We start from the raw sequence: 13846 nt of genomic DNA, 5'->3' as shown, positions 1-13846 counted from the left end.
TGAAATAGCGCACAATAAAGTTATATTATTGCTAATATTATATCATTAAATACAAGGCATCAGGCCTATCACATGCAATGAAAAAAATTTTTTTTTTTTTTATTGAAAGTAAATGGCGTACAAAAATGCACATGGTCTAAGCCTATCCGACCTAGAAAAAAAAACAATACTTGGCAGCAACGGACCGCGTAGCGCCATCTAACGGTGTCAAATGAGTACTCGCTCGCTGGAAGGGTTTGAGTCTCGACTTACCGACCGATAACTGTCGATTGACGAAGGTTTCGTGACGTTGTTTTAATTCCGAAGTCTCCGCTACGAGCCGCCACTATCTTCAACGAAGAACTTGGGAGCGCCCGTATTAATTTTCTAACCTGAAATTCACATGTGATCGAGAGCGATAATACTGGGCAGCGTAGTGCGATTTAAAATCTAGTCTAAGGAGAGGAGATGAGCGATGCCGAGCTCCAGGAAGAGGAAAGGGAAGTACTGTCCTCGATATACGATGGCGATCCGGCTTTTAAGCAGTTGACACCTACGACATTTCAGTACAAGGTGCGAGAATCGCTTTTACGTTGGCTTTACTCCAATAATTTGATCTTGATTAGGAACCTCCGTGCAATATTAATCATGACTTCGTCTTGTCTGTGATTCACGATTATTTCGAAACTATTGCCCACTCATCGCAATGTACCCAAGATTCTCTTTATCCTTCCTTCCCCTCACCATCTTATAGTTTCTCTCCAACCCTCTGCCCTTAAATTACATACGCACGTACTTTATTCAGCGGCAGAAGACGCGAAACTTGCGGTGAAATTAATGGCACACACCTGTTAATTTCAGTCACGAAAGGTACATAATTTAATCGCCGCGCGCACATTCGTGTGAAAGAATACATCCAGCTTCCGAGTTAGCGTCGCGTCCTTCGTGGATTCGTCCGCGAATCCTGCATGACGTAATATTTATGCAACGTGACACAATGATTTTTCTCACGCAGTACGGACAGGATAACGATCTGAAGTCATTTCTCCTGGAGATCTCATGGAGCGCGACATATCCAACGGAGAAGCCGGCCATCAATATGGACACATTTTATAATAAACACATGTAAGTGCAGCCAAGCAGCGGCCCGACTATTCTTGAATTCGATTACTTTGATTAAAGGTGAAATAATTGGAATGCACAGTGTGCAAGAGGTAAAGGACAAGGTGGTGAGTCTCGTAGAGGCAGAGGCTGAGCAGTGGTTAGGTAGCGCCATGACGTATACCTTATTTCAGTCTGTCCAAGAACATTACGCAGACTTAATATCCGTTCAGCCAGACTCAGTCACCGATATTAACTCCTATACCGGTAAACTCAAGATCGCCGATGAGAGTCAGCAGGTATGTCATCGTACATATTTCCTTTTGCTTCGTCCGATATAATTACGAACAAGACACGATGCTGTCTCTAAGGTTGAAGAAACGGCGAAGAAGCCGAAGAAGGAACAATTGAGCAAGGCACAGAAACGTAGGCAGTGGAACAAGGCGGACGGTAAGGGTGAGAGACCGCGTGGATGGAACTGGGTGGATATAGTGAAACATTTGTCACAGACCGGCCCTAAACCGGAGCAAGAGTCTTAGTTCGAGTCTCACCTATATATCATTTTTTGTACAGTATACAAAGCATGCTATATTTTTATAAATGTTGGAAATAAAATCACTTCTCCGTATATCGAGCGTGGAAGATTTATTTCTCCTGCCTGTTACATTATTATGATCATCTCCCGATCACAGCCTCGCGGAACAGAGGGACATTATTTTAATACGAAACAGTCGCTTTCAGTTATTTCCGTTGTTCGCCGGTTCGAAATCTCCATGCGCCGACCGCCAGTAAATTTGTTTCGGTTATCCATCCTGGAATCACATTAATGGTTGCACAGTCGTGTCTGAATACCCGTTGAAACATCGATGCGATACAATTCGCCGTACCGTTCGTCTGCAGGCTGTTAACGAACGCTTTGTACTCGTTAGAAACGATCAGATCCGTGGCGCAGACGCTTTGAATAGCCAGCGACAGTTGTATACCGTTGCTCGCATTCGCAAACTTCTTGTGGAGGACGTACGTGTTCAACAATGGGTACGATAGCTCGGCCGTTTCCGAATACAGCAGCAAGTCCTGCGCGATATCGGAGTAATTATAACGAATTACGCGGGGGAGGGGCGTTTCTTACTCACGAGCGATATTTTATTCGCCATACAGATGTAAAGGGCACACATGGAAGCGTAAAAGTATCCCTCCAGCACTTGGACAGGATTCGCATCCTTCTTCAGGACGACAAATACAGTCCTGGTCTCTATGTCTATCGCCACCAAGTAATTTCTGTCTTCGAAGAACTTCAACAAGAACTCCACCTCCATGGGGGAGATCACGTTTCTTTCAAGGACACTCGCGAACGAGGCGCCAATTTTTATGTCGAAGCCGCACATCTGTCTGGCTGAAATTAACGAGAGTTCGCGAGAGTGTCTTGCGAGAAGCGCGAAGAAGGAAGTAACGGTTATGGGATAATCTTACAAGGACTTCCAAGTAGAAACACCGATTCCTCCTTGTTGATCCTCCACGGTTCGGGGATTCGCTCGTTCATCATGTAGTGTTTTATTATCAAAGCCAGACGGTCTTCATTCAGCGTATCTAAACATAGCGCTTTGACCGCCGAATAATTTGCATAGAGATGGACTGCCACCAGGAAGACATATAATTCTATTAAGTATCTATATGTGCGGTATACTCCATCATTATTGATAACATTCGCAACGTAACGGGAAGGTGGTGAAGAAAGGGAGAGATAACGGATACATACCGCCCGTCGTGGAACAAAGACAGCACAAAGATTCCGAGGAACGAGGCGATCAGATTCACACACGTCTCTTGGCTGCCGTCCTTCGCCGAAACGTCTGCCATGTTATTGCGTATTGCCTGCCAGGAGAGGAAAAAAAGCAATCAATGTCGAATTACGATACGGGATGCTCGTATCAATAATCACACACCTGGTGTTGAGTCAATGCTGCCCTTGTAGCCCCACCGGCGACACCGACGATGGACTTCATGATGGTCGATGTGCACAGAATCGGTAAGGAGTACGACGAAAAATACGGAACGATTAGCTCCACCCCCATCGCCACGTCATTCAGGATATCCGCAAACAGTCTCCATTTCTTGCACTGCCCGTCCAGTTGAGTTCTGAAACGTGAAGACGGAATCTTGATATCGAGTCACGAGTGAGAGAGATGCATCAGATACTCTCAGATGAAATATACATGTCGCCTATGCTTTACCCGTTCCACCATGCGAACGTTATGCTCCCGATCATGCCGGTGCCGCTTTTCAGAATCCACGTTATCGCTGCTGCCAAAGGTGTAGCACTGGACTCCCCGACTCCTATTCCTTGCATTATAGAGTGGGTTGTGAGTGTGCCCATTATGGTGCTCGCAAAAGCCTGCGAAATATCAATCTAATGTTAGTCATAACGATCCCTCGTCTAAAAAGTATGGTCTCTTTTCAATGAGCAAAATGTTAGCGGTACAGATTGGCAGCAGATTTCTGCTGACAAGCTGCTGAACGAATTTACGGCAGATACTGCGCAAAATCTGCTCCCGCAGGCTTGGCTATCTGACTCTTCACTGGACTGGTAAGGGAAAGAGAAGTTTATAGACTGATTAAGTAGTTTACAAGCCATATGGGGTACCTAAACCTGACGTTCTCATTATTTTGGTCTTTAAACATAAATATTTCAGCTTCCAACGTATGTATGTATAGTTATAGTCAAATATTTGGATGTTCGTAGTTAAAACCAAAACAATAAGAACGGCCAGGTTTAACGCCAAGGTGAATACCCAAGTATTGGTACTTTTACCTTAACAAGAATACTTACAGAAAATGTTGGACTTCTTTGCGAAGCACCAGACACGCGTCAAATACACACCCGGTGGCGATTTCAACTAACCTGTACTGTGTCCCATATCTGATATGCAGTGTAATCGGGATGCACGCTGTCCGGGTATCCTTGTGGGAGGAATATCTCCTTCAAAAGGGACACGAAGCGAGAACGCGACTCGGTCGCTTCGGGTTTCACCTTCTTCACCCTGGAACCATCTGGCCAACAGGTGTCATGAAAGTTTACGTGCGAGTAACGTATGTGGAAGCAACGAACGTCGATCCTCCCTTACCTTCCGACTTGATGTAAACCGTCTCCTTCTCGTTGCCGTAACTCTCTCGAAACAGAACGTGCATATTCACCGACTCTCGCTCACTCACTTCTGCTTACGTCGCCCCTAATTTCGGTGCTGCACTGCACTACACTCTCAGCGGTTCACCTCACACTCCCAGTAAGCAAGAAACGTAGAATCAATTTTGACAATAATGTTTAGATATTTCGATTCCTTATTAAATTTCGAATAAATGAGTGAAGAAAAATGTTGGTGACTCGCAATAACGTAAATAATAACAACGATCATTTGTTTACCCTCTACGCGCCGCGCCGCAGCGGAGGCGATCATAAACGATTAGAGATTACATGTACTTCTCAATCAGTTATCAGTTTAAAACATTGATTTTACAAACACGAATCATTATATAAATATTAAAAATATCACATTTCTATTATATATCTATTATTTGATTTTAACATTTAAGACTATTATATGATTAAATAACAGTTTAGAAACATGCATAAAATGTCGCGTCAATGTTTGTAAAATCCATCTCTCTCGAAACATTGATTCTATGTGTATTTTATAAGTATTTCATAAATGTTTCTAAACTGTTATATATTCGATAATATAACGATTACCGTTTATAATAATATAATAAATAAATAGTCTGAAATATTAAAGTCGTAGTGTAGAAATATTATTTTTAACGTATCGGTCAGGTATTGTTAACAACGACGTTGTATTATACAACATTAAGAAGTGCAAATTTAGAAACGTAACGTTTGACAAAATATTACAAACGGCGTGCTAAGAACTTCTCGCTTACCGGGCTTTTTCCGAATATCACACAGGCATCGCGGATTATACCGTTCAGCTCGGCGATGCAGAAATCCAATCTCTTCCTCGCCTCATTTGCGGTTTCCCGCCGGTCAGAATCCGCGTTTCCCCGACGCGCATTCTCCGCTTTATGATCCGAAAATTTTACGCTTCGTTCGCCGTGAGAGCCGTCGTTACGTTCGCGATCGCTACTCGTCCTCTTATCCCCGAAAGTGGTTTCGACGATTTGCTCTTGATTATCCGAAGAACCGATGACGACGCTGTTTCGATTCGACCTCTCTCCAAGCGCTTTCGCATCGTTGTCGCGCGTCACCGATACTTTACGCGGCGTTCCGAGGCGACTTGAATGGCGATCTTCCGACCCGCCATTTTCTCGCCTCTTTCCGTCGCCATCAACGACGCTCCTTATGTTTTCCCCGTCGCCTTCAAACCTTTCTTGCTTCAAATCTGCATCACCCGTCGGTCCCCTCCCTTTCTCCGTCGAATCGCAAGATCGCTTGCTCGAGCCTGAACAGAAAATTGGATTTGTAATTTTAAGTCAACGTCTCATACGCCCTAAATGTAATTTCAATTTTTTTTATTTTTTTATTATACAACGGCTCGTCATCAACCACAGATTGCTTCTTTTCTACTTTAACCCTAATCGGGCAAAAATTGAAGACAAAGACTTGAGGTATGTAAAACATGGTTTTGAACGGATAATTCGGCCAATTCCGCTAAGATCCTTACTCTCATCCGCTGAGACTCTAGCCTTCTCCACCTTTCCTCGCGTTCTCGGCCGGAAACAGCTGAGAAATAAACTACCGGCGCTCCTCTCACGTCTGACGGGCACGTCGTACTGCACGCCTCTGGAGATCCTCTTTCTCCTGATTTTCGGCACGTCGCTCGCGAGTGTGTCGCGACACCGGCCGGGTTTCCGCGATTTTTCACCGTTGTCGTGGGAGGCGCGATCATCCCCGTGGTCTCTTACGTTCTCGCTCGCTCCCACGTCCGAAATGGACGTTCGCGAGCTATCCGGCCGTTCCTCATTTCCGATTGATTTATCGCCGTAACCCTCTTTAAATACGTCCGCCTCGCGGCACGCCGCTTTTACTTCCCGCGCACGTTCCGCGAATGACAAACGAGCGGATAAATCAGTGCCGGCCGGCGAATCGTCGTCCCCCTTGAAATTTCTTTGCGGCTCGCAGCGCGCGTTCGTACGTCTCCCCGCGTTTTTCGTCGAATCATTAAATTCCGCCGGCCTGGAATATATCAAGAAGCTTTTCACACGCGCGGTATCAATCCCGAGCCGGATGGATCCCTCTCGCTTTAACCGTCAAACCATCCCGGTGGAAAGCAAAGAGGTGGCCACGAGCTTCCGGTGGGAAAATTTCGAAATCTCTATTTCCCGATTTCTCGCATCGGGAGAATATAATGAACAAAGAGGTGGCACGAGTTACATCGCGACGAATTTTCGATTACCTCGAGCAGTCGCGCACAAGATCGTCACCCTTTTCGCTCTTGAACGCGTCAATCTCCTCTCGTAGCCGGCAAATCTTGTCGTTTAACGCAGCCACGGCGGCGACGATACGGCCGATATCAATTTCCACGGCGCGGCACGAACACGCGAGACGGTCCATTCGCAGCATCCATCATCGTTGTCTCACAGCTGATGAACGTCACGTCTGTAAATAACGTCGCATCGACCGACGTCGATACACTAATGATCTTCACATCGAAGATCGTTCGTCTCTCTCTCTCTCTCTCTGTTGAAACGACGGCCGGCTAAACTGTCAAGAAGACCGACGTTAATGACAAAATTATCAATCAAGATGTAATTGCGAGACATTGCCGAAATTCTTCGAGATGGACCACAACAACCTCGACGATATCTTGGCGCGCCTCGACGAGATCAAGAAGCTGCAGACGGAGCTTCGGCATTTGGTGCCTCAGGTCGCCAGCAGCTCGTCCAGAGACATCGGACACCCCCAGGTAGAACGGAGAATTGTAATGACATCGATGAGAAAATGATTATGATAACTCACTTTTCGATCGTGATTCTCTCACCGTCCTGACATTATCGTACTTTTTGGTTCTACACAGAGAGAAATATTATTCCGTTGCTAAGAAAAGCGATTAGTTCAATTTACTTCTCCTTCTCTTAAATAATAATTACCTTCGACAAAGAATATTAATAATATAGTCTATAATGGCTTAAAAACTCTAGAATAAAAGTCCAAATATATTCATTACAAATGATTAAAAAAGCCCTTATCATGTGCATGTACTCATGAGAAGAACTTATTCTCTTTTCAAGAATATTATAAAGATCGTGCGAAATGCTAAACTAGAATTCAGAATATATTTTGAGTAAATTCGATGCTTATGATAAACTCGATGATACATTTGCGGATGTATCAATTTACGAAATACTCGAGACGAGTATAACGTTTACTCGAAGTACGTGAGAATGCGGTGTATATTTTTCTGTCTACCTGTGCGTGTACCTGGGCCAGGACTTAACCAGCGACACGTCGATCCGCTTCCCGTCCCTCTTCACGTTCCCGGTAGTATCGAGCCTGGATCCGACGTCCTCGAAGAGCGAACGGGTACAGAAGTCGACCGCGCGCTTGAATCTCAGCGGCAAACTGTCGCCGAGCGACAGGCGACCTTCGATCGCATATTTGCCGAAGGCCAGATCGTCCGTGAGGGAAACGAGCGCCTTCTGGGACTCGTCGAGGGCCGTGAACGACGTCGTCGCGACGAAATCGCGCTCGAGAAACATCCCGAACGCCTCGACCTCCGCGATGAACTCGACGACGCCGTATCTGACGAGGAGCAACACCGTGAGCCGAGCTGCCAAGCAAGGAGCGATTAAGGGAGGAGTAAAGAACACGGACAAAACGCCGCGCGCGATCGTCGAGAGGTCGATTGCGCCTAAGAACGGGAATAATTCGAACGCGAGTGAGTGCTAGATCGTACAATCGATGTCTGGTGGGTTTGAAAACGCTTCTTGCTGAAACTGACAATTTAATGCTCAGAACGAAAAGCATACCACACCTATTGCAGAGATCCGGACTAAGGCTCAAAATTGTGTAATTCTACTAAGGAATAGTACAGCATGCATGACGCCGATTGTACGAATTAATTTTTCAAAAAGAACGTTGATTTACCGTGGACGTTCTTTCGCGGGTCCTCCTTTTCCGTTGTTTTCCTCCGATTCCCGTTGCTGATTCGCCAGTTCCCCTCGGCTTCACGGTACAATCGTCTGTGCAGACGTCGAACGTGCCAGTTTGCGCGGAAAGGGCAGCGGAATCGCGAGGAACACGGTGGTGCCTAAGAAGAAGTCATCGTCGTGATGGAAACGGCGCGCCAAGGGGCTCATTCATCGAGCGGATCATGAATAAACTGAATTACTGCTTCATGGACGACAAGAGAGTGACCATGCCGCATCGTCACCCGGGCAGTAGAACGCCCGAAAGAGTACACGTGCGCCGTGTATCGACGAGCGAGGGCGAGACTCTGCAAGTCTGCGGCAAAAATTTTTCTCAATTAATGAAACGTGACCTTCAAAAGTCGATCAGGAACTGAAAATAATACAAGTGGAAAATAGTGTGTAAAGAATTCGTAAATAAATTTACCTGTCCGGGAAAAATGTTTCATATATAATCATATAATTAATATACCTATATATATAATCGTATGTAAACAAATCATATAAAATTATATATAATTCTTTGAAAGAAATATCCCGTTAATCAAGACGGTAACAGTAAAGAATATGCACACTGCTTTCAAAATCGAAGCCGCCACGCTAAATTTTGCATTCAGTTTCTGCTCTCTTACGTTAGATGTCGCCGCGGTAAATGTACTGGCAGTGAGAGGGGTTATAACAATATGTGATTCCGATGTTATTTTGACAGGCTAGCTCGTCAACTTGTATCGCTCGCTGCTACTCGGTCATTATTTAACCAAAGTTTCGTCGAAAGAGTGTCGTATTATCGTAACAAGGAGAAAGTTCTATCGCTGCTTGAATAAACAGCGGCTCTCCGGAAATAAATCATGCGACTGCACGCTCATCAATTATCAACGAGATAATGTTTCCCACGATAAACGATCGCCATGTAACATTGTCATAAATTTGTCGTGCCATTGTATTCTTTAGAGTGACAAGTTTATCTACATTATCGAGCAAAAATGGCACTGGTCAACATCGAAGGGATTGATCCCTGGTAAATATTTCTGCGTATCCTTCATAGATATTCTTGTACACACATTCAAATTCACATGCTAGAGTCATTGTGTACACTGCGAGAGAAGAGCCGAGTGATAACGATATATTATTATATCAACTTTTGCATCTACAAATCTAATTGAATGACATTTGTTACCAGGCTTACCGAGTACGATGCATGCGAGAAGCTGTTCCGCGAGATTATGGAGCAGCTGACCATGCGCGACTCAGAACCAAAGACCTCGAAAGTTTACGCCAGTCTATCAGCCAATATAAGGTTACGTATGAAGCAATACACGCGGGAGGTTCAACAATTGAAGAGCAAAGTGGAAGAGGCTTCCAAATCGAGGACAATGTATCCTTTTATCTTTATACACACACATATGCGTCTTGATTCTTTAGCATTTAGCTGAGAAATTCTATCGGAGGATGATATTTTTCACGTAAGGTAAATTCCTTGACAGCTGATCGCATGGCAGAACCTTCGAGGAAGCTGAGCGTAGAACAAGACAAGTAGAACAGTTACAAAGCAGGGACATTCAGTTACAGAAACTGTACGACCCGCGTACAAAGGATTACGCATCGTCACGTGCCAGCTTGTTAAAATCCGGCTCGTCGGCTTTCGCCGACGGTGGCACGACTTCTTGGGCTGCCGATGAGGATGACGAAAAACCATTGGACGTACATGTGACTGTCACTGATCTTATGAGCCATCAGGAGCAAATATTGAAAGGTACCATGCTGATTCTTAACTGAAGAATTATCGGAACAATTATACGATGTAAAATTGTCGCATTGCTCAACTTCTCGCAATTTCTTACAGAACAAGACAAAGGCTTAGAGGAGCTATGCAAGGTGATAGCTCGTCAGAAGGAAATTGGACAGACTATTAGCAACGAAGTGAATCACCAAAACGGTGAGTACTGGAAAATTTCGTATCGATATAAAGTGCATTTCTCTAAGAGCGACATGTTGTTTAAACTCGCTTTCTGTTTTCCATCGCAACGTAGAAATAATCGACGATTTGGCTGATCACATGGAGAGAACCGACGAATCTTTGGTCAACAAGACTCAACAGGTTCGCAATATTCATTCCAAAGACCGTACGCTTGGTTATTGGGTGGTGATAATTCTACTCTTCATCGCTATCGTTATCGTTGCTCTGGTATAAAATAAGTAATCCAACGGGATCGTGGATTTCCGTGGAATTGTCTGTACTTGAAATGCAAGAATCGGATGCGCCGCATTTGAGTATTTTTTGCGGTACCATACACAAGAGCGTAACGTACTTTTAAATGACTTACGTGTTGGTTGATGATGATTTTATCGTGTAATCGTTCAAGCAGTTCGGTCAGCTTTATGTTATGTACAAATGATGTGTATATAAAAATAATATCGCTATTGTACACTACTTGTCTGTTGAAATCACTAATATATCTGCTCCGTAACATTACTCTCGAATATTTTTCCACAGTTGTGTACCGATTCTCCAAGATTTCACCCAAAATCAAAATCGTCCCGGGAAAAATCATGATTATGTAGGAATTTTGTCTCTATATATACCTATATATAATCATATATAATTATATATGTCCCACATCTCTCTAAAAAATGTTATACGAATATAATTGAAGTAAATGCCTGTGTTTATGAATATCCACGACGTAAATACTTAATTGAATCTAACTATATTTTCCGCTATACATATATATATATATAAAATTATGTATAATTACATATAATTTTATATGATTATATATTTTTTCCCGGAATGTTTCGTCGACGGTAAGGCGAGGACTTCGAAGCGGGAGGTGAAAAATCGACACAGCCGGGATAATGTTACATACCTTGCATTTGTTTCTTTTTTGCATTTTCATATCATAAATAGCTATCCCGAATCTGGGTTATGTGCGAACTCTCTCGGCGCCAGTGTTATAAAGGAAGATTCGCTATTGTTTCTGCGCTTAATATGCGTTCAAATCAAACATATCAAACAGCTACAGACTTGGGCCGGACATCCGCCTTCGCGACGGTCGTCTCATCGACGTGTTATAATAAATAGCATCTCTCTCAGAGTTGCCCGGTTCTCTCCCCGACACGCATTCTGACACGGTCGGCGGAGGAAAGGGGTGTCCCCCGACCGGTCCTCTCTTCTCGCACACGCTCTCTTAGTTCATCAGTTACACATTGGTTATCCTTAACACAGTGCCCAGCGCTTGCTTGTCGCCTACATGTACGAGACACATTTCATAGGATTACGCATACATATATATATAAATATATATATACATCGGCGTAATTGTTCTCCTCTCCAGCGGATACACATCGCTTACATGTATTTTGCAAACGCCCTCGATAAAGTTTCGCACTGGACCGGACCTAACATCGCCCACCGAGAGCGCTTCTCACTCTCCCGTGCGTAACGCACAATAAAGAGCGTCTCAATTACGCGCGCAACACACCGCGTCGGGTTGCTGTAATCGATCTTGTACTGGAAATTGCCTCTTACGTCGAAACGCTCGCGCAAATATTGGAACATCGCCACGCTGAATTGCACGAACTTTTGCTCTCGGTTTACATCGCATCGCTTCGCAACGGAGTTTCGCCGCACTAGTTGATTAGTCTATAGTTGCGTCATCGAAACTCGAGACTTCGACACAGAAATCGAACTACACGAACGGTCACATGGATTATTCCGCAGCTTCGCGTCTTGTTTTCGTCATTTTTTTCTTTTTCAAAACAAACAGGCTCCTCGATAAGAGCGGTTCTATGGACGCCTCTCTCGGTTTCTACCGTTAATAAGGGCCGATCGAACATTTATGCAACGGGGGGGATGGTGGAGGCGGCGGCGGCCCGTTTTCCTAAACATCGGTTGAAGCTGACGCGCGACCGATCCTCCGCCGTCTCGCTGAGGTAGACAGAGGAAAGACAGGACGAACGATCGGTCTCGATCAATTCTCAGCGACTTCCTCGCTCGACCGACAACCGCTCACACCGACGGCGCGAAGCGAACGCAAGATTTCCGGAACGTTTCCGCCCCCGGTCGAAAACACTCGGGAATTTTGTCAACGAGAACGTTATATGAATTCGTTTGTTCTCTTTATCTCCTCTCTCTCTCTCTTTCTCTCTTTCTCTCTTTCTCCCTTTCGTTCAAGAGCAGCTGCGTTAATTAGTTTACAGTAACTACATTAAAGAACAGACCGCACATCAATAATGTACACATATTATCACGTATAAGCAGAAATATATAATCTTATATGAAGATAAAACTTGCTCCTTCTTGTATGAGAAGAAATTCTATACGCCTGTAAATACTTTTTACTAAAAACATCATTCTTATTATTCAAGAATAATTTTTCCGAATTGAAGGGTTAAAAACATTGAATGGAGAAAGAACGATATCTTCAAACTGATGCAATTCTTCGTTTGAAGATATCGTTCTCTCTAACAAATATTTCTTCCTTACATTTATGAAAATTATTCTTGAATAATATGAATATACTTTTAGTGGGACTATATTTCTTTATATATAAGAGCAAGTTTTTTTTAATCTACTTCTTCTTTATCTTCTTTTATCTAGATTATATATTCTTACTTACATATAAGAATATGAACCTTGAATTAATATTGACTTTTTTCCTGTGTAGCATACACAGTGTTGATTACGTGCCCGGGAAAGAATGATTATATATAAATATATATAATTTTATATATAATCTTTCTTTCCCGAGTGATTTCCGCAGCGAGACCAGCGGAGTGGCTTATGTGCTAATTTCCGCTAAGATCAACGCCACTCGTCTCACCTCCAATATGACTTTCCTCTCTTTCTCACTTTCACTCTCATACATTCTCTACTGACTGATATAATGTGTATATATGTGTGTGTGTGTGTGTGTGTGTGTGTGTGTATTAGAATATCTCGTAATGTCAAATGGGTCCCACTAGCCGCTAATCACTTCACGTTTACGCCACTGGCCCGAGTTTTCGATGCGTCGGCTCGCGTGGTCTCAATGACGTGCTGTTCTCATTTTAACGACGACGACGACGACGACAACTTTATAATTCTAGCTAAACATCGAAGAACATCGAACTGTTTATGCGTGTTCAATCCCTGCAGTCAGTCTGAATCTAATTGACAATGTGTATACCAAAGGTATGTGTCTCCTCTGTTGTTGTGCTGCTTTGCTTTGAGTTTGTGCCACCTCTGTTCTCTCCTCTCTCGAGTTTTACACCTGGTTCGGCTAACGACCGCTAATATCGACTACAGGTATATGTGTGTCTGTCTGTGTGTGTGATTGGGTGGGTAGGTGTTAGCGTGTCATCGCCGAACGTACGATTTTCGGGAATCTCGCTACTCTCGTCTACGAGCAACTTGTTCTTCGCACACTAAGCTAACCACACGTGTTCCTCGTGCTTTCGGAACGGAAAACACACCGAGTGTGCCATTGTTAGCGCAAAATTCGACCTGTTCTTCCCGCCCATGCCCCTCGACTGGTTAACATTCGTACAATCTGTTTGCTCCTTCTTCTCCTTTCACACACTCACAGTATCTGAAAATAAATCTAATATACTCGTATGTAGGATGCGCCAGAGCGAAAGTGCGCGCAGC

The 13846-nt window shown here is 44.0% G+C and overlaps 4 protein-coding genes across 5 annotated transcripts; 3 read left to right on the top strand and 1 right to left on the bottom strand.

The window, feature by feature from the left end:
* Positions 1–315: 315 nt before the first annotated feature.
* On the top strand, positions 316–1708 carry LOC106746395 (RWD domain-containing protein 4). The gene is made up of 4 exons (XM_014622972.1): positions 316–552; positions 995–1104; positions 1184–1379; positions 1452–1708. The coding sequence occupies exons 1-4, from the start codon at positions 448–450 to the stop codon at positions 1617–1619; spliced, it is 579 nt and encodes a 192-aa protein (XP_014478458.1). The 5' UTR covers positions 316–447; the 3' UTR covers positions 1620–1708.
* A 1-nt stretch (position 1709) lies between these two features.
* On the bottom strand, positions 1710–7552 carry LOC106746394 (RUS1 family protein C16orf58). 2 transcript variants are annotated; one of them, XM_014622970.1, is made up of 12 exons: positions 6486–6573; positions 5754–6265; positions 5014–5531; positions 4203–4355; positions 3980–4128; positions 3312–3472; positions 3024–3216; positions 2837–2952; positions 2551–2747; positions 2214–2473; positions 1968–2154; positions 1710–1892 (listed from the first exon to the last, which is right to left on the bottom strand). In XM_014622970.1, exons 4-12 carry the CDS (start codon positions 4264–4266, stop codon positions 1822–1824), a joined length of 1398 nt encoding a protein of 465 aa, XP_014478456.1. In that variant the 5' UTR covers positions 4267–4355; positions 5014–5531; positions 5754–6265; positions 6486–6573; the 3' UTR covers positions 1710–1821. The 2 variants fall into 2 exon arrangements, with proteins under 2 accessions (XP_014478456.1, XP_014478457.1); XM_014622971.1 differs by lacking the exons at positions 1710–1892; positions 1968–2154; positions 2214–2473; ... (3 more) ...; positions 3312–3472; positions 3980–4128 and having other exon boundaries at positions 4264–4358; positions 6486–7552.
* LOC106746170 lies at positions 6850–8528 on the top strand. The gene is made up of 4 exons (XM_014622423.1): positions 6850–6995; positions 7520–7967; positions 8073–8140; positions 8237–8528. Exons 1-4 carry the CDS (start codon positions 6870–6872, stop codon positions 8360–8362), a joined length of 768 nt encoding a protein of 255 aa, XP_014477909.1. The 5' UTR covers positions 6850–6869; the 3' UTR covers positions 8363–8528.
* A 363-nt stretch (positions 8529–8891) lies between these two features.
* LOC106746414 (syntaxin-8) lies at positions 8892–10690 on the top strand. The gene is made up of 5 exons (XM_014623003.1): positions 8892–9235; positions 9398–9592; positions 9717–9970; positions 10061–10153; positions 10248–10690. Exons 1-5 carry the CDS (start codon positions 9201–9203, stop codon positions 10406–10408), a joined length of 738 nt encoding a protein of 245 aa, XP_014478489.1. The 5' UTR covers positions 8892–9200; the 3' UTR covers positions 10409–10690.
* Positions 10691–13846: the final 3156 nt, after the last annotated feature.

The sequence above is a fragment of the Dinoponera quadriceps genome, unplaced genomic scaffold (assembly GCF_001313825.1).
Source record: "Dinoponera quadriceps isolate SergipeBrazil2010 unplaced genomic scaffold, ASM131382v1 scaffold566, whole genome shotgun sequence".
Lineage (NCBI taxonomy): Eukaryota > Metazoa > Arthropoda > Insecta > Hymenoptera > Formicidae > Dinoponera > Dinoponera quadriceps.
This window is presented reverse-complemented; position numbering and strand designations above follow the sequence as displayed.

Excerpts from the sequence above, each read along its gene's own strand:
- LOC106746395 (XM_014622972.1), top strand. The coding sequence starts at position 448 with ATGAGCGATGCCGAGCTCCAGGAAGAGGAAAGGGAAGTACTGTCCTCG. Across the intron at positions 553-994 it reads CTACGACATTTCAGTACAAG|TACGGACAGGATAACGATCT; the intron begins GTGCGAGAATCG and ends TTTCTCACGCAG. Across the intron at positions 1,105-1,183 it reads ACATTTTATAATAAACACAT|TGTGCAAGAGGTAAAGGACA; the intron begins GTAAGTGCAGCC and ends TGGAATGCACAG.
- LOC106746394 (XM_014622970.1), bottom strand. The coding sequence starts at position 4,266 with ATGCACGTTCTGTTTCGAGAGAGTTACGGCAACGAGAAGGAGACGGTT. Across the intron at positions 3,217-3,311 it reads ACGTTCGCATGGTGGAACGG|AACTCAACTGGACGGGCAGT; the intron begins GTAAAGCATAGG and ends TTCACGTTTCAG. Across the intron at positions 2,748-2,836 it reads TCTTTGTTCCACGACGGGCG|ATACTTAATAGAATTATATG; the intron begins GTATGTATCCGT and ends CCGCACATATAG.
- LOC106746170 (XM_014622423.1), top strand. The coding sequence starts at position 6,870 with ATGGACCACAACAACCTCGACGATATCTTGGCGCGCCTCGACGAGATC. Across the intron at positions 6,996-7,519 it reads GAGACATCGGACACCCCCAG|GACTTAACCAGCGACACGTC; the intron begins GTAGAACGGAGA and ends TACCTGGGCCAG. Across the intron at positions 7,968-8,072 it reads CGGGAATAATTCGAACGCGA|AGATCCGGACTAAGGCTCAA; the intron begins GTGAGTGCTAGA and ends CACCTATTGCAG.
- LOC106746414 (XM_014623003.1), top strand. The coding sequence starts at position 9,201 with ATGGCACTGGTCAACATCGAAGGGATTGATCCCTG. Across the intron at positions 9,593-9,716 it reads GCTTCCAAATCGAGGACAAT|AACCTTCGAGGAAGCTGAGC; the intron begins GTATCCTTTTAT and ends ATCGCATGGCAG. Across the intron at positions 10,154-10,247 it reads CGAAGTGAATCACCAAAACG|AAATAATCGACGATTTGGCT; the intron begins GTGAGTACTGGA and ends ATCGCAACGTAG.